The sequence below is a fragment of the Populus alba genome, chromosome 1 (genome assembly GCF_005239225.2).
Source record: "Populus alba chromosome 1, ASM523922v2, whole genome shotgun sequence".
Classification (NCBI taxonomy): Eukaryota; Viridiplantae; Streptophyta; class Magnoliopsida; order Malpighiales; family Salicaceae; genus Populus; species Populus alba.
The window spans coordinates 33778433-33798960 of NC_133284.1; the positions used below are offsets into that span (position 1 = coordinate 33778433).

Sequence of the window (20528 nt, forward strand, 5' to 3'; positions counted from 1 at the left end):
GATTCTATCTCGCCACTTGACTCTTGGTATTAGGTCTCCTGCTGGATAAAAGAAAATACCAGGGCATAAGTTGTATTGGGTTTCCTTAATGTTTAGTTTTGGGCAAATGGTTGGGTCAGTTCTTCCTTTCCTAGTCTATGTGGGTGTTTGGATATACTATTATGGTTGCGGTTAAAATTAAAAGTTGTTTTAAAACGTTTGGTTAATGCTAACCGTATTTTTTTTACGTGGACCCCACTTCAAAATTAAGGACCAACCTTAGTTTGTGAAAAACAACTTACCATTGCTTTTCGTTGCTGTGCTCTCCTCTCTCTCTCTCACCAACACTATATAAATTTAATTAACATTACAAAACTTTCCCAGTGTTGTTTTTTTTCCATGGAGCAAAAATACAAATTTTTCAATAAAATGAAGACTATTTGTCAAAAGTAACTGAAGTAAGCATGTTTTTTTTTTTTTTAATAATAGTATTACTAAAATAACCTCTTAAAAAAATCCTTTTTGTGCATAGGCTATGTTGTAATTTTTTTTTTTAAAAAAAATGCTTGAATACCTTTAGGATTGAATTTTTTATTTCACCCCTCAAACTCAAACTTGTTTATATATATATATATATATATTATATATATATATATATATATATATGTCCTTTTAGGTAATTTTACAATCAAACCTCATACAAAAAACATATTAACCAAACACAAAAAACTGCTTTTTTTGAACTATAATTTCAACCACAGTTTTAACAAAACACATCAAATTTTAAAACGAACCTCACAAAAAACATTTTTTTATTAAACTGCTTTTTTCAAACCACAACCACAAAAACAACCTCAATACCAAACATGCTCATGTATGAAATGGCGTGATTATTGGCAAATGGCAAGCACTTGATCTCATTGCGAGCATAAAGTGATCAATAAAAGAATTGAGCAAAACTATAAATAAAATATCTTAAAATATTTAAGAACTATTTTATTTTTTTATTTATGTATATTTGACAAGTGAGGCCTTGAATAATCTTCCTTTTATAATTGAAACCTTTTGTTAAATAGAAACAATTTTTATTTCATAAAACATAATTGATAAATATATCTTACTTATTCGATCTTAAGGCCTTTTGTTAATTGGGGCCTTGGATCATTGACCAAATAGCCTTTAGGTTCTGGCAGACTCTGCTTTATTTGATCAAATAGAAATATCATGAGAAAGGGATTCCTTTGAAATTTTATAGAAATAAGTGATTGAGGTGTTAATTTAATTTACCTGTAGCTAATCGGTTGGTTACATTTGGTGTTATTATATTCATATAAATATATATTTATTAATAATAAATGCTTAATTTATATTTATTATTTATATAATATTAGATTAATGAATTCAGAGTAAATATAAAGTCTATTGGACAAAAATGCTTTGCAGATGAACTTTTAAAGTTGTTATAATTATAAGATTTCTATTGCATCAAAGCATTGTTTCTAAAATTTTCATAAGTCGATGCTCTTTTAAATACTGGACATTCATTAGAACTATAAAAATAAACTGCATATTATGTTCTTTTCTCTATGAAAAGAAACAATTCTTCTCATGTGCTAAGATATATTTAGAATTGATATTTAGGTACTTATTATAAAACATGTACACTAAACTGACTCATATAAGAATTCCATATGGAAAGATCACCTATGTTTATAGAAAGGCTCATGTGACGGTTGTGTAAGTGATTCTTAGATTTGGGATCACTAAGTCATCTTATATAAAGAATAATATGCTTTGATTATGTTATATGTTGTCTTAGTCGACGTAATGAAATAGTAGACATTAGGTGTATCATGAACTATATAACTTGAGTGATCAAGGAAGGATTCATCACCTTACGTAAATTAGAGAAAATGTTTCATATGTTCTCAAATAGTATTGACTGAGAAATATTTGACCAAGATGAAATGAGATTTGAAAAGAGTTTCAATTCTTATTCAAACAATTAATGATTATTATATAAAGAACAAACATGATTTTACATGACAGACATACTCCATGCTTTAATGTTAAATCGAAACATTAATATTGATGAAATGATATTTATTACACCGAGAAACAGATCACTAAAAAGTTAGCTCAAATCACTAATGACTTTTCTAATATTTGGGGGATTATGATATGTTGTTAGACAATATTTCTAATCTTCAAATATAAATCAATGAATTGATGATAAATTAAATTATTTAATTTATTTTATTAGAATTACATTTTATATTTGGGTCAACATATTAGGAACTTGATGGGCCAGACACATTAAGAACCATTAGTTACAAATTAAATTAGGATGATTTAATAAGTATAACTTGATTAAAAATAAATTTTAGAAATTAAAGACTATAATATAATTAATAAATGGATTATATTTCTAGATCTAGAAAAATCAAAAAAAAGGACTTCATTGAATAAATTTATAAAATTATCTTTAAATAATATATGGATATTATTTAAGGGGCAAATGAATTTTTTTATAGGATTTTTAGGATTCCCTATAAATGTGAAGTTAAGTCTATTATTTTATAAATGAAAAAAAATAAGGAGTGGCTGTCTGTTAGATAGAAAAACTACGTAAACACAATATTAGAGCTAACACTCTAGGTATAACAATTCCTCTATTTTAAATAGGAATTTAGGAGATTTCTCATATGTGGTTCATGTGAATTATCGTTGGAGGCCGGACAATTAGATGACTTGTGGTTTGCGACAACATAGCTTTTAAAAAATATTCAAAGTAAAAAAAGATTAAATCTCATGTAATATATTCTAAACAACTCTAAATTTATCTAATAGAATTTTAGGGACTTAAAATAATTTTATTTTATAATTTTTACTAGGTGAATGACAGGAGGAACCAATACGAGTAGCTATTAGTGTTTTGATGCTAGCCAGGTGATGTAATATCTCTTTGGAATTAGATATGGAGAGGCATGGGTCTAAAATCATAATAAATCATGAATCTTGTCCGAGCATTTATTCTGTTCCTTTGTGCTCTCCTAAAACAAATGTCATTGATTTAAGCCTTCAAGGGCTTTAATGACTCAGTAAGTTTAAAACAAAAATGCATATGCATTAAGCGAGAGAATGCCTCTTAGTCACGTGTTCCCAAGGAAAATTAGCATCTTCCTCTTGTTTGGACTTGAAAATTCTTTGCAATTAAATACAATTATACATGGTCTCACAAGATTCTCGTCTTCTACCTGCATCAACTTAAATATAAGAGAATTCTTAACCCCTTAAGAGAGTTTGCTTTGAAAGTGTAGTTGTTGTTCAAGCTCAGCATTCTACGTCTCCGAACTTGTAGTAATATATACTAGAAAGATCATAGTTTTTGAAAGGTTTTCACGTTTCTGATGCCTAACATGAGAACACAGTGATGTGCTCTCTACAAAAAGATGCTCTATAATTTTTCTATAACTTGCGCAATTAGCATGTAAAAAGCAAATAAATGAGAAAATAATACAATTTTTTTTTGGTGAAATAATATTTAAAATCAATGATGATAAAATAAACCGTGTAAGAAAATCAAATTACTCCTAAATAAAAATAACTTTTAACTAAGACCATAGAGATCACACCACTATTTTAATAAATAGCGCATGAAGTGTTTATAGCTACAGAGAATTCACCTTCTCTTTTAGTATATTTGTCATAATCCAAGAACAACAATACAAGTCACATTTGTCTTCTTGCCACCTAGAAATAGTAGGGATTAATGCCAGATTAATAATGGACATTAGCCAGCAATTTTAGACAAATTTGATGGGTTTTCAAGACTGGTATTTGCAACTTGCAAGGCCAGAAGAAAATGAAGCGAATATATGGACCTCGTATATGAGTGACTGCGATTGGCTGCTCATTTAACGTGGTGAGGACCCATTGTTTTCACGAGGATATTTGATAGTGGACACCGGAGACTATCAACCATTGTGGTTAATGATGATTTAAAAAAAATTTGATATGCTAAAAAAAATATTATTTAATGTTTAGATTGTGTTTCATAGTATGTTTAGGTCAATTTTGTTTTTTTTTGTTTTTTTTTTTTAGAGCTTAGAAAATATATGATTGGTGGTAAAAGCCTTAGCACATACAACACAATTTTTGTTTTTGTGGGGTTCAGAAAAACTCTATAACGTTAAATTTAGTGACTTTAACTAAAAGATTGTAATTGTTTTGATATTATTAATATTCTGGGAATTAAAATATAATTATTTGGAGAGAAAAAAATTATGAACTATTTATCTAGGTGATTCAAGTGGTATTTATAATTCCTTGAAATTTGATATTTTAATAAAGTGGAGGGACTGGTGAGTTATTTTTTTCTAATGACATTAATGAGAAATAAAAATATAATAAGGTCAGAGACCTTTTATATAAATAGGGATGCGATTATTCCTAACAAGAATAATTCATGTTAAAAATTTCAAGAACAAGGCTTTATAACCCTAACATGGGTATGTAACGATCCTCATATTATAGTTTTTTTCTATTTTTTAGTTTTTAATTTTTTTCACAGTACAATCACTTAAATGCCTTTTAAAATTAAACTTTTTTTGGCATTACATGGTAGAACGCTTTCATCATTTCATTTCATGCAAGGTCAAAGATAATTAGATCTTTTAATATATATAAAATACAATTTAAATAAAAAAGGTTGGCACCGCCCACACCTTTTGGATGGTGTCCGCGGCGCCATGGAGACTTCAAATGTTGCCTATTGGGGTAGCATTCGATGGGTCTCACCGCCCCTATTATAGTGGTGTGGTGCATGCATCCAGATGTAGGGCGGTTGAGCTTCAGCGGTGTATTTCTTCTTTTCCTTTTTTTTCTCTCCCCCTCCTCAAATAGCATGTTGAGCGCTGCAAAAAATCAAAGAAGTTTGGTCATTGGGTCTTCATCTTTTTATTGTAATATATTTGGTCTTGAATCCTTTATTGATTTTTTTTCAATTTTATCTATTAACATTTGATTTTTATACTAAGTTTGGTCTTTATTCTTTTAATTGTTATTTATTTTTTTCTTATCCTTTTATTAATTGAAATTATTTTTCAATTTCTTCTTTTATAATTTGATTTCATTTTCTTATGACAAATTTGGTCTTTATTCTTTTCAAATCTTTTTTTTTTGTTTAATTTAATGTTCAATTTTATTCCTAATTATTTTCAATGGTTGGGAATTTGACATTGTTATTTTTTTTTGGTTTTGTATTTTATGGTGTAATCCGGCCTCATTATTCGTATCACGAGTTTTAAAGATTAGACTGGGTTGACTTCTTTTTAGGTCAATTTTTATATTTTTTTAATTCTATTCCTCAGTATTGACTTGGTTAGAGATTAATTTTTATTTTTTAACTTTTCTTTCTATGAAGTTATCTTGATTTCATGTCATATGGATTAGACAGGTTTACTAGAGTTGACATGGGCCTGTTTTTTTCATTTCTCCCATCATTATAAGGTTGATTTGAGAATTAAACTTCGTAATTTTATTAAACTTGCTTTCCATAAGGTTATCTCATTCTCGAAACTATGTTATAGATTTGGTGTGCTAGCTTGAATAAACTCGGGTAAATTTCTTTTATGTTTTTTTAAATTTTTTTTAAAATTTTTTTCATTAGACATTTTATTTTCCAGGAATTAAGATTCAGATTTTATTTTTATTTATCTTTCTATGAAATTATTTCATTCTTATTTAATTTTTGTTTTGTTAACAAATAAGATTATCAAGAATTTTTTTATAAATATTGTAAAGATATATTTTTATAATATTGACAAGAGTTATTTTTTGTATTGAATTATTGGTGGATTTTGTTTCTTGTCAATATCTTATTTTTAATTATATTATTAAATTAATTGTGTTTATTAAACCAGTTAGTGACTTGCCTTTTGTTTTTATTACTATAATCTCCCACAAGTATGTGAAGTTACATGGACCTCCCAAAGATTTTAAAAACTTGACATAAATCCTCTCCCATATTTTAAATGTTTTAAAGATCATCCATGTAATGATAATTACTTAAGAAATATTAAGGACATTTTTATATATAAAATAAAATAAATCTATAAAATATTATCACTAGTGCATTCACACCACGGTAGATCCATCTATATTTTCATAATTACAGATGGATTTTCTTTCTTTTTATCTAGCAGACGGAGTTTTAAATTGATAAACATGTGTCATCCCTTTCACAATAATTAAAGATTAGGTCATCTCTCTTTCAGGGGAGGTCTAGCAGCAGCAGCACTTGCTAGCCAGTCCACCATTTGATTTATACACTCATGAGCTCATAAAAGAAGGAAAGAATATGACTCCGGTGCTGGTTTTTTTTTTTTTTTTTTTTTCCATTTACAAGGAAGAAAAACAATATGATAAATGAGGATGTAAAGGAAAAGGTAAATGAGATTATGGTTGACATGGGCCACTTGCCTTCTTTATTGTTTTGTTGACTTGTCTTGCACCACATCCAACTTCCTACATTAATGCGTCTCCACTTGGGGCATCCCAACTATGTACATAAACCAGCAAATATCTTATGCAAATCAAACACAACCATAAGAAACCTGTTTCACTACCACTTGCTTGACCATGTTTCACCATGTTTATGTCCTCTCTTTGCTAGTACTCCTAGCAATCAACACGGTTTCGATCCGCAGTGGACTACGCTGTCACCAACAGAGCCAGTGCTCGCTGGTGGAGCCCGATTCACCAGGGACATCGGAGTCGATTACAGCAAGCAAACACTCGCATCTGCCACAGATTTCATATGGAGAACCTTCCAGCAATCTAATGCCGCCGGCAGAAAAAATATTCAAACAGTTAACTTATTCATAGATGTCATGGGTGGTGATGCCTATGCAATCAACAATGAAATCCATGTTAGCAACGATTATATGGGAAACTATTCAGGTGATGTCAGAAGAGAAATCACTGGGGTGCTTTACCATGAAATGGCAATGGAAACGATTATTGGTGGTAGAAGTCTCAGCATCTACAAAACAATCCTTTTTAATAGGGTTTAGAGACTCTTCAATGTTAAATTTAATGACTTTAAATAAAAAATTATAATAAATAAAAGAAAAAACTTTAAATTCTAAGAACAAATGTTTGTTCTTGTTTTGACATGATAAATACTTTGTGAAGTATGAATGCTTAGAGAAAAAAATTATGAATTATTTATCCAGGTGGTTTAGGGTTATCTATAATCCCTAAAATTTGATGTTTTGATGGAGTGAAGAGACTAGTGAATTATTTTTTCCTGATGATATTAATAAGGGATAAAAGGTATTTACATACCATTAATAAGATGGAAATAAGGTAAGCTCTTATAAGATCTTTTATACACATATATATAGATGTATGGAGGTGATTATTCTTAACATGAATAATTCATGTTAAAAGTTTTAAGAATAAATAAATGATATGGGTCTATAATGATCCTCAAAATATGGGGGCTTTTTTAACTTTTTAATTTTTCTCACAATACATTGATTTAAATGCCCTTTAAAATTAAACTTTATTGGCTTTGTGTACATGGGTGCTTTCATCATTTCATTTTGAATTTATAATTATCATGTGAGGTAAGAGATAATTAGTTTTTTTTTTTAATTATATATATATATATATATATATATATATATATATATATATTAAATGCTTATTTAGGTGGCGCGTGCACCCATTATATAGACTTCAAATGTTGCTTTTCAAGGTAGCATTTGATGTGTCACACCACCCCTATGATAGTGGTGTGGTGCATGCATCCAAATGAGCAGTGGTTGAACTTTGACGGTGTATTTCTTCTTCCCCCTTCTTTTCTCTCCCCCTCCTTGAATAGTGCATTAAACATTGCAAAAAAATCAAAGAAGTTTGGTCAATTGTTCATTGAATCAAATTAAGTCTTTATTCTTTTTATTACAATATATTTGGTCTGGAATTCTTTATTGATTTTTTTTTTCAATTTTATCCATTAACATTTGATTTTTATATCAAGTTTGGTCTTCATTCTTTTGATTTTTTTTTCTTATCCCTTTATTAATTGAAATTATTTTTTAATTTCATCCCTTATAATTTGATTTTGTTTTCTTATGAAAAATTTAATTCGTATTATTTTCAAATCTTTTTTTGTTTAATTTATTTTTCAATTTTATCCCTAATTATTTTGGTTGGTTAGGAATTTGAGATTGTTATTTTTCCAGGTTTGTTTTTTTGGTGTAGTTTGGCCTCATATTAGTTTGTGTCACGAGTTTTGAAGACTAAACCGGGTTCATTTCGATCTTTTTAAGTCTTTTTTATCATTATTTTAATTTTATCCCTTAGCATTGGGTTGGTTGGAGATTGAGTTTTTTTAACTTTCTTTTCTATAAGATTATCCTGATCTCATGTCATCATAGATTAGACAGGTTCACTAGGGTTGACACGGGCCTTTTTTTTGTTTTTAATTTTTTTTTTCATTTCTCCCTTTAATATAAGGTTGATTTGAGAATTGTGCTTCATAATTTTATTAAATTTGCTTTCCACAAGGTTATCTCGTTCTCGGAACTAGGTTATAGATTTGGTGTGCTACCTCGAATAGACTTGAGTATATTTTTTTTTTTCTTTTTAAAATTATTTTCTTTTCAATTTTTTCATTTGAAATTTTATTTGCTAGGAATTGAGATTCAGATTTTTTTTCTAATTTTCTTTCCATGAAATTATTTCATTCTTATTTAATTTTTGTTTTGTTAACAAATAAGATCATTAAGACTTTTTATAAATATTGTAAAGATATATTTTCATAGTATAGACGAGTTTTTTTTTTTGTATTGAATTATTGGTGGATTTTTTTTATTTCTTGTCAATATCTTATTTTTAATTATATTATTAAATTAATTTTTTTTATTAAACCAGTTAATGACTATAATATTAACTTTTTTAAAAAAAAATTACATTATTTTAACATCCTTTTTTATGTAAAAAAAAAAAAAAAACAAAATCTGCTCGCAGCGTACTGAAAATCTATCTAGTATATGCTATATAGTATATAGTATATAGTTCTGTCGATCCCGTGACCTCACCCAAGTTACGAGTTCAATTGGGCCACTTGCCTTCTTTATTTTTTTTTTGTTGACTTGTCTTGCACAACATCCAACATCCTACATTAATGCATCACCACTTTGGGCATCCCAACTATCTACATAAACCACAGAGCCACAACAAGTATCTTATGCAAATCAAACACAACCATAAGAAACCTGTTTCACTACCACTTGCTTGACCATGTTTCGCCATGTTTATGTCCTCTCTTTGCTAGTACTCCTAGCAATCAACGCGGTTTCCGCAGTGGACTACACTGTCACCAACAGAGCCAGTGCAACCGCTGGTGGAGCCCGATTCACCAGGGACATCGGAGTCGATCACAGCAAGCAAACACTCGCATCTGCCACAGATTTCATATGGAGAACCTTCCAGCAATCTAATGCCGCCGACAGAAAAAATGTCCAAACAGTCAACTTATTCATAGATGTCATGGGTGGTGTTGCCTATGCAACCAACAATGAAATCCATGTTAGCAACGATTATATAGGAAACTATTCAGGTGATGTCAGAAGAGAAATCACCGGGGTGCTTTACCATGAAATGGCACACATATGGCAATGGAATGGTAATGGACAAACACCAGGAGGACTAATTGAAGGGATTGCTGATTTTGTAAGGCTGAAGGCTAATTATGCACCTAGCCACTGGGTGCAAGCTGGGCAAGGTGACAGGTGGGATCAAGGCTATGATGTTACAGCTAAGTTTCTGGACTACTGTAATGGTCTTAGAAATGGGTTTGTTGCTGAACTTAACAAGAAAATGAAGACTGGTTATAGTGCTCAGTACTTTGTTGATCTGCTAGGGAAGACAGTTGATCAGCTTTGGAAAGACTACAAGGCCAAGTATGGACAATAGAAGAGCTTGGCTAACTAAGAGCTGAGTATTTGAAATGTTACCCTTTTAGCAGCTCGCATCAATATATGCATCCTATGATCCTAAATAAAACTTGAATAAAACCCTTTTCAGATGGGCAAAAATCATTTCATGAAAATTGTATTTTTTTTTCGAGTGCCCCTTTTCATTTTGCTGCTAAGCTTTCTATTAGAACACAGATCTCACGGATGTTAATTAGCAAAATCATTAACCATGAGAAAGAAGGACTTCTCATCATCAAGTTATCCATGAAAGCAATACTACTATGTGATTTGCTTGAAATCTGTGAAAATGGAAAATCATCAAACTATTGTGAAGAAATATGATGATTCCATATCTTATGCTTCACCAGCATCACACGGTACTCATGTCACTATAAAATCTTCAGATAATTCAAAACCACCAAGGCACACAAGAAAACCCGGCCGTGTGTTTCACACACAAATTTTGAATTGATATGCCTTAAAAGAGGAAGTCTAGTTCGAATCCCTTCTATTAGAGAAACAAAGGAGAAGTTACTGTTAAATTATCCTAAACCCTAGCCAATTCATTGTACCCAAATATCTGTCAAGAGAACAAATCCATCGATCTACTTCCCTTCTCCGATTCGTTAATTGCTTCAGTCTCCATCTCATGCATAGACAAACCACAACAAATTTCTGTCCTGTTTTCTGACTGACGAAAGCTCTCCCACCAGCATCATGCGCTAGTGTGTTTTGATTCCCTAGTGGTAAACCTTGTTCACTCTGAAGTATGATAGAACACGAATTTTAGCTTCCCAATTCGTTATTAAACTTAACAAGAAAATATAGATAGCACTTAAATGTTTTTTTCATGATTATTGAAGAATAAGAATCCTGAAGTCAACGTTGAGCAGCTGAACAAGAAAAATAAAGGAAAGCAATTATTTCTCTATTTGCATTATTTCTAGTCAACTAAGAGAACATGTCTTCTCATGAACAGGTGTTTTTCCACGGATTAAGAGGAGAGGGAATTATTGCCAAATAAATTAAATAAATGCTACCATGTTGACACAAAAGTTAATCAGTCCTTGTTGGCTTCCACAAATGAATAAGCCAGCACTGTTATTATCCTTATCAGTACGCAGTGGCAAGATTGATTCTGCAATAAGAATGAATTCAAGTGATAGTCTCATAGCAATATGACACGGAAAGCACTAATTAACGTTGGGATATGTATACGCTTGATCTCGATTATATGCGATCCCATGATTCCGATCATGATTTATACACGCATCATGAAAAGGAATATGTCTGTGCCGGTTCTCGGATTGTTAAATCTTCTTACAGTGTGAGGATGGATCATTTTCAGTATCAATTAGCTTCCTAATTGCTCATCGATTTCTTGTTCTTAAGATGATTTTAGCTAAAAGGCTCATTTAAAATGTTATAATTGTTGTGAAGAAATACTTTATACTGAAGGGGAGAAACCATGATTAAGAACGACACGAACAATTTTGAATTGACCAGGCAGGCAGGGAAGAGCCTGAGTGGAAGTCAAATAGCAAAAACATGTTCTACCCAGAACAACAACTTTGATTTTCCAGGTGCCCACAGAGACATGCATCCACACCCAGCACATATTTTGAGTTGATGAATAATTTTAAATTTCTAAGTAATTAAGTATCTGATACTATTTCAAATAATTATCTTAACCCAATAATTTCTAGAGAAAAAAATTGTTCTAGAAAGGAATAGTAGGAGGAACCAGTGAGATATCAATTTTTTATGGAAGCTGATTATAATGAGTTGATCATACTTGATAAGCCCATCGACTGCATGAAATCAATATCTAATATTGATTATGAGAAATGATTTGAAGTCATGAAATCTGAAATGAATTTCTTATATATCAACCAGATATGGAATTTAGTTGATCCACTTGAAGGGATAAAACACATTGGATATAAGTGAATCTTTAAGAGAAAGACTTGTATGGATGAAACTATATAAACATACAAAACTACACTAGTTGTCAAAAGTTACAGACAAAGACAAGATGTCGACTTTGATAAAACCTTCTCACCTATAGCTATGTTAAAATCCATAAGGATTTCATTTACTATAGTTTCGCATACCACGATTATAAGATTTAACAAATGGATGTCAAAGTTGCATTTTTAAATGGAAATCTTTACAAAAATGTGTAAAAGACACAACCTTGAGGTTTTGAATCTAAGAGATTTACCACTAAATATGCAAGCTATAAAAATTTATTTATAGACTTAAGCAAGCTTCAAGAAGTTGGAATATATGTTTTGATGAGATAATCAAACAATTGAATTTCATTAAAAATATGGATAAACCTTGTATTTATAAAAAAAAATTACTAGGAGTGGAGTCGTTTTATTAATATTATATGTAGATGATATATTATTGATAAAAAAATATATATATTCTTTTACTTTAGTCAATAAAGATCTATTTGTCCAAGAATTTCTCCATAATGGATATGAGAGAAATAACCTATATATTAAGAATAAAAATTTATAAAGATAGATCTAAAAGGTTGCTTGGATTGTCCTAATCCATGTGCATAGACAAGATGTTTTACATAGAAAATTATAAAATTATTATAATTATGAGATTCATATTGCTTCAAAACATTGTTCTTAAGTGTTCCTGGTCAATATTATATTAAGATTGAACAATAATTAGAGTTGTTAAGACCGGTGAATATTATGTTTATTCCTTTATAAAAAGAAGCAATTGCTCTTATAAACTAAGGTATGAGAGATACTTGAAACTAATATACAGATGCTTCTTAGATAATATGTACATTGAACTAACTCGTAAGATAATTTTATATGAAGAGATCACTTATGTTTATGGAAAGACTTACATAATATTTTTATGATCCTTATAATTAGAATCACTACGTTAACTTATATAAGGAGTGTTATGATTTGATCATGATTACATGTTGTCACAATCAAGAGTAACAAACATGCAATTATTGGTTATAACATAAATTATATAAAGGTATTTGAGTAATCAAGAAAGGATTCGTCATCCTATGTGAATTAGGAAAAGTGTTTTATCTATTTTTAAATAGTATTGATTATGAAATTGTTAAACAAGGTAGAATAAGATTTGAAAGAGTTTCAAATCTTATTCAAATAATCAATAACTATAATGTTCAGAACTAAAATGATTTAACAAAGTATATATGCTTCATGCTATAATATCTAAATCAAAACATTCTTGATGAATGGATAATAATTACACTGAAAAACTAGTCACTGAAAGGTTAAGTCAAACCATTTATGACCTTTTTAATATTTAAGGGATCATGACAAGTTACTAAACATTGTACTTGAACTTCAAATATAGATCAATCAATTATTGAATTGATAATAAATTTAACTGTTTAATTTATTTAATCTTATTTTATTTAAGACCATGATTTATATTTGGGTCAACTTATTAAAGAACCTAATAGTTCATGTATATAATAATAATTGGTTAGAAATTAAAATGAGATAACTAATCAAGTGTGATATGATTGTAAATAAATTTTAGAAGTTGAGGACTAGAATGTAATTAATATAACAAATTACAATTCTAGATTTAGAAAAAATCAAGTAGGGACTTGATTGAATATATTTTTAAAATTATCCTAAAATAATATATATGATATTATTTAAGGAGGAAATTGATATTTTGTTATTTATAAGGTTTTCAGGTTTTCCTATAAATAAAATGTCATGTCTTTTATTTTCTGTAAATGACATTAGATGGTAGGACAACAATACAGTACAGAAACACCAAAACATAAAATAAAAGAGCTTGCACTCAAAGGTATGTGGATTACCGTTAAAGGCTGGAAACTCGAACAACTTATGATTTGCGACAACTCAATCTTGAACTAATTATTCAAAGCCAAAAGGAACATTTGATTTCCAGGTAATCTTTGTATAAACTCTAAATCTTTCTAACAGGATCTTTGATACTTGTTTTAAAAAAAATAAACTTACCATTTTTGCTACATGTATATGTTTTGGGAAACTCAACAATTAAGTTCCTACCTCCGTATCAAAAGTCGGTCATTCTCGACCCAACATGAGATGCTTATTAATATTCTCCTTATAAATGGAGATGAGCATGTTGTTGCGTGTGTATGTATATATATATGTGTGTCTAGGTTACCTTCTATACTAAATAAAATGAGATTCTTTATAGAGTTTCATTTCAAAGATCTTTTTTTTTATTCTTTTCAATTCAACTTCTTATTTTTACTTTTACTTTTATTTTATTTTTCAATTTAATCCTCATATTTTTTTTAACAATCATTTAAGTTTTTTTTAGACTAGTCAAGTTAATTGAATTACATCAAGGCAATTCCCACATAATTTAATTTTAAAATCAGGCTATACAAATAATTAGATCAAGAAGTTTCAAGATGACCTATAAAATTAAGTTTAATAATAATATCAAATAGTTTTTTTATAGGCTGAACAATTTTTTTACATTGAAAAAAGAAGTTCATCCAACCCAGAATGTAGCCCGAGAATATAAACTATTAACTCTCTAAAGCATATGGTGTGATTAGAAGAGGTCCCAGTTTGTGTTGCTTATGCAGTACTTAATTGTATTATGCCAACATTGTAATCCTCTGTTTATTTAGTGAATGAAATATTTGTTCCAACAAGTTTGAAATACAATAGGAAAAAAACGATAAAGAGGTCAATCCACGCAGCCCGGCTCACATTTTATGCCTGCATCATGCGTTGGTAGCATTGTTTTTTTATTTTTTTAACACACACACACACTTTCTTGTCTGATTCCCTTGTTATACACACACACACACTTACACTTTCTTGTCTGATTGCCTTTTTTTTTTTGGTTATAATGTCTGATTGCCTTGTTATATATATATACATACTTTTTCTGCATTCCTGCATGGTCTTTGGTATGGTATTAATAAACAAGGACCATAGTCATTTCTTGTCTGATTGCCTTGGTAATATGCTAGGAACAGCATGGCTAACAGACATTGATAATGGACATTAATTGCCCACAAATTGAGGAACACATTTAGTGAGTTTTATGGTTAGATTTGTTTGTCGCTCCAGGAAGAAAAGAACGGACGTGAGACACGGTGTTTTTTGCTGTTTTTCTTTGGAGAGCCTCTTGTTTATTTGAAAAGGAGAGACCAATTCTTTTCAGGTAGACTTGCAATGACAATACTTTTTATGAAGAATTTCTTGTCCTATTGTTTAAATGATAAAAATAACATAATTCTGCACCGCATGCTACTGTGGTCATGCCTAACTCCCTATATAAACCATGGAGCAGCAACTCATATCCAGTGCAAATCAAACACAACCTAAAGAACTATATATATAGTGCACCTTCTTTCTTGACCATGGTACTTTCACCGCATCTGTTTCTCTCTTTGCTTGTAATACTAGCAACCAATGCCGTTGCAGCCGAGGACTTGACGGCCTACACTGTCACCAACAACGCTTGTGCAACGGCTGGTGGAGCCCGGTTCACAGGTGATATCGGGGTGGATCATAGCAAGCAAATACTAGCATCCGCAACAGCATTCATATGGAGTATCTTCCAACAGACTGACCCAGCAGATAGAAAAAATGTTCATAGGGTGGACCTGTTCATAGATGTCATGGATGGTGTTGCATACACTGATAACAATGAGATTCATGTCAGCAGCAATTACATAGGGAACTACACTGGTGATCTGGAAAGAGAGTTCAGCGGGGTGCTTTACCATGAAATGACACACATATGGCAATGGGACGGTAACGGAACAACTCCAGGAGGATTAATTGAAGGGATTGCTGATTTTGTAAGGTTAAAGGCTAACTACGCACCTAGCCACTGGGTGCAACCAGGGCAGGGTGATAGGTGGGATCGAGGGTATGATGTTACTGCTAGGTTTTTGGACTATTGTAATGATCTTAGAAATGGGTTTGTTGCAGAGCTTGACAATAAGATGAGAACTGGCTATAGTGCTCAGTACTTTGTTGATCTGCTGGGGAAGACTGTTGATGAGCTTTGGACAAACTACAAGGCCAAGTACGGAACATGAAAGAGCTTAGTTAATCAAGAGGTGAAATTATAGAATGTTGCACGCTTGTAATTGCTCGCATCAATATATAATGGACAATTGCAGTGGCAACTTCTAAGAGCGATCACTTCGAAATTAGTTTCCTTTCTGCGACCTTGATTTCCTGCAATGACATTTCTCAATACATGTACGCATCCGTTTATCCAATTTAAAAGATGAAATGCATTTTGCCATTTGCTTTCAAATTGGCCATGGCCGACCCCGAGAGTCAGATAGGGAACGCATTTCCAGTGATCCTACAAAAACAAAAACGGAAAGAGTTCCAAGAAAATTATAAAATTACTCTCACAAGGGAGGAGTCCAGATTTATTTCTTTTCCTTCAGAGGAAAATTACAATCTGATATAATGTTGCGGTGAAATGCGTTTTTACTCAGAGGTGAATGTGCAAATAGCTCAACCAAAGCTCCAATATTTAAACCAAAACTTTACCCCCAAGCATGTCATCACTGCACTTGCTGAATGGCTAATACAACTTCATCGATGGATTGGAATTTTTTCCTTTCTTTGAGAAGCATCTTCGCCAGGTCAAGAGCCTGCTGCTCGCATTTGGCTCGTTTGCTAGCATCAGTAATTGATTCAAAATCCTCAACATGGGCTACGCCAACAATTCTCCTGTCATGCAAAGATTTAAATCAACATGTTGCATTCAATTTAACAAATTATTATAAACAGGACGTTTTAATTTCACAAAAAGTAAGACGGGACAATCAGGCTATGAAATTGCAGTTTCCCACTATAAGGCAAGTTATAATCAGTTTTCCAGTAGGTCATGCATCACTAAAACTAAATATGGTGGATTCATTCCTTCCAAAGATCACATGATCCAAATGATTTACACCCATTTCACAAGCCAAAAGCTGATTGATATCAAGCTTTGTCTTCCCAACTTAAGATGCCCCCCCCTGTTTAGACTTCCTAAATAGTCTCAGATCCTAGTGAACATTAATGATCTATCTAGTGGCTTTACATGGGACCAAAGGTGAAGAAGCAGCCATGCAGTTTTCCCTAATTAGTTTGGAATAAGGTTTCTAGAGTAGCTTTTTGTTGAAAAACAATGTATTTATTGTATAGATGTCTAGAATCCAACATCAAAAGTTTAAATTGAAAAAGACCATGTCCTGGAAACATGATTGATGATGGAGTCTCATGATAGATGGGACGGTGAAACAAGCTGCATGACTTTACTTATCATTTTAGCAAATATAAGTTCTTGAAGTATAAGAATTTTTAAAAACCACATGTCAACTCACCTTATCATTTTAGCCGCACCAAATCCCAAGGTGTCATGGAGCAAGTCTTGCATGTATTTTCTCTGTACAAGCAGCTGAAGCTCAGGATTATTATAAATTTCTGGAATATATGCCTCACCAGAGCCATCCTTGTGCTCATCCCAGAGTGCAGTGAACTTTTTGTAGAAAAGACTCCAGGTCTCTCTGATTGTCCTTAAAATCCACTCTTTATATCTCTGCATACGAGTACAACTTTCAGAGACAAACCTCAACAACCAACAGATAATAAATGTATTACAAAGTAAAACGTTGTGCCTGCCTTCCAGTTCATAAGCAAACTGAAACTACCTCCTCGTTTATTGAAACATGACCTAAAAGAAGCACATCCCACAAATAAAGAGAGAAATAAGATATAAATACAAAATTAGGGTGACTTGGCAAATACTTTTAGTTGATACATAAATGAAGGTTATGGAGAAAGTATTTCAAAATAAGAGAAAAAGAAATAAAAATAAAAAAGCACAGAATGATAAGACATACTATGCGGTCATTCATTTGATCAGCATGCCCGTCTTGAGCATAAAAAGCCAAAATCAAATTTCCAATAAAAGCTCCAATATCAAAACCCATTGGACCATAAAATGCAAATTCTGGATCTATAACTTGAGTAGAATCATGGGTAACCATGACAGAACCAGTGTGGAGATCTCCATGTACTAAGGCTTGGGCTCTCTCACAAAACCTACGAGGGAAAAAAAACTCTGGTAAATCATATGATCAGCTTAATAAAAGGGGACATACTGTTACATCTTGTGAAATGAGTAAGCAACAAAAATGAAAAAATACATGGATTTCAACTCAGCAACTTCGAGTTTTAAAATATTATCTTCACGGACAGCCTCAGTATCATGGTCAAGATAAGGGGAAGTCCAACGATTATATTGAGATATTTTGTACGGGTCAGAGAAAACAACCTGCTCAGTAAGCCTGGATAACTCCACATTCCCACAGAATTCAGCAACTGCATAGAGCATTTATAGTGCGCACATCAGAAACATTTCTTCAAGGTCGCCATTTGCAATGCACCAATGAGAAATTGAATATGACAAATAGCAAATTAAAACAAAAGAGTAGAATTACTTACCATCACGTTTATGCTCAGTGGTAGTACGATAGAGAAGCGAAGTGTAGTAAAGAGTCTTTGCCATATAATCAGACATGTGTTCTGCTAGCAAGGGATACTCAATTCCAGCAATCAACCCTTTTCTCAAGATTATATGTGGGGGCTCCAAATATCGCATAGCAATCACAGACATAGTACGGTCAAAATGATAAACTTCAGGCACATTTTCCGGGCACAATCGGCCATGCTCTCTGAGTGCCAAAGCCTCAAAATATGCTCTTTCCTTTGTCATTGGCCATGATTCTCCAATCCATCGTATGTATGGAAGTGCCTGAACATAAACACTACTAGATTAGAACAACGAAAAACCAGTTCAAATATAATCCCAGATATTTCCATCCCATTTACTTCATATGAAACGAAAAACTATTTTGAACACTGAATTTGTATCTCATCTCATTAACTTAACAATTAAGTTATAAAACTGAATATGTCATCTAGTAGTAGACATGATGAAATTCCAAATTTTAAGCGAATTCAACGAGATAATGCGAGGGAGATATAAATTAATTGGTCGTTTAACATATCGTAGCATCGAAACACTGACCCCTATAGTGTTCAAATACAAATTGACGAAGTTATAACACATTATTAATTTTTTCTAAAGAAGTGCTTGTTCAAGAGGGCCTAAAAAAGACTTCAAATTTACAAATTCACTTCATTCTCTACATTCTCCCATCAACAAAACAAACCCACGTGGATTTTATACACAAAATAAAAAACATAGACCCAACCCAATTTTTTTCACTTACTTGCTTGATGACAAAAGACCCAGATGGGCTAGCGACTATGTAGACGAAATTGAGATTCCCATCACCGACTTCTTTGATCTTCAAGTCACCGAAATTGTTACCGATCTTATCTGACAAAACAGAAGTGGCCTTAATGTACTCAATTAAAGATTTCTCGGCCAGCGGCCTGAACTCTGTGAATGCCATTTTTTATTGACGATGTTGAACTCTTGGTGGCAGTGAGGATTCTAAGGGGGGAGAGAAATTAGATATTAGGAAAAGGTGGCGACTCATGTTGAAGATGATGCGAGATTTGTTTATAATAACATTTTATAGTATTTTTTATTTGAAAATATATTAAAATAATATTTTAAAAAAATATATATTATTTTTAATTTTAATATACTAAAATTATATTAAAAAAATTAATTTTAAATAAGATTAAACAAACAATGTCTTAACCCATGAAACACCCCTAATGTAGTCGGGTCTTTACTTCTAATTGGTCAGTTTAACTCACTTGTTGGAAATTATTAAAATGTAAAAAATTAAAATTAAAAAATATATATATATAATTTCATCTACATTCTCAAACAAACCCGAATAGCAGGATTAGGATAAGCTTATTCTTGCAGCAACAATTATTAGAAACGGAACTGAGCAAATTAATCGATCAAACGGAATGGTTTTTTAAATAATTTATTAGATCATTTCGGTTATTTAAAAAAAAAATTAGTTTAATTTAGTTTTAATTTTATATTTTAAAAGCAGAAAAAAAGCTAGCAATAACCAAGTAGGAAAAAAACTCATGATTATTAAATTAAAATTAATCAAAAAATAGTACAATTAAAGATTTTATTCAGGTACGCCAGTTTTTTCAAAAAAAACTATTTCATTTTGAAGAGTCATTTTAATGGAAAATAAATTCTTAAAAAATAAATTATTTTTTAATGTTTAAATAATATTCTAAAAATTTAATTAAAAAATACTTTTCAATATTTGATTATATATTAGAAAATAAGCTAGGAAAACATTTTAAATTTTTTAATCTTTTTGAAGTTTATTAAAATAATAGAGACCGAATCTAATAGATAAAAAAAATTGAAGGATGATGAAATTAAAAAAATAATTTTATAAATTATTTTCAATAAAAAAAACTAATAATCAAAAGAATTGAGATAAAATCTGACAAATAAAAAAAATAAAGATGATGAATTAAAAAAAATCAATTTTTTTAAATTCTTCCAAATAAAATAAATAATAATTAAAAGAATGGTGATCAAATT

The 20528-nt window shown here is 31.0% G+C and overlaps 3 protein-coding genes across 3 annotated transcripts; 2 read left to right on the forward strand and 1 right to left on the reverse strand.

Moving 5' to 3' along the window:
• The first annotated feature begins 9203 nt into the window (after positions 1 to 9203).
• Positions 9204 to 10102, forward strand: LOC118055451 (uncharacterized). The gene has a single exon (XM_035067364.2). The coding sequence runs from the start codon at positions 9292 to 9294 to the stop codon at positions 9964 to 9966; it is 675 nt and encodes a 224-aa protein (XP_034923255.1). The 5' UTR covers positions 9204 to 9291; the 3' UTR covers positions 9967 to 10102.
• A 5189-nt stretch (positions 10103 to 15291) lies between these two features.
• On the forward strand, positions 15292 to 16290 carry LOC118055450 (uncharacterized). The gene has a single exon (XM_035067363.2). The coding sequence runs from the start codon at positions 15373 to 15375 to the stop codon at positions 16057 to 16059; it is 687 nt and encodes a 228-aa protein (XP_034923254.2). The 5' UTR covers positions 15292 to 15372; the 3' UTR covers positions 16060 to 16290.
• A 57-nt stretch (positions 16291 to 16347) lies between these two features.
• Positions 16348 to 19536, reverse strand: LOC118055449 (methylthioribose kinase). Its single transcript, XM_035067361.2, has 6 exons — positions 19264 to 19536; positions 18473 to 18782; positions 18175 to 18349; positions 17869 to 18070; positions 17350 to 17564; positions 16348 to 16711 (listed from the first exon to the last, which is right to left on the reverse strand). The coding sequence occupies exons 1-6, from the start codon at positions 19447 to 19449 to the stop codon at positions 16543 to 16545; spliced, it is 1257 nt and encodes a 418-aa protein (XP_034923252.1). The 5' UTR covers positions 19450 to 19536; the 3' UTR covers positions 16348 to 16542.
• Positions 19537 to 20528: the final 992 nt, after the last annotated feature.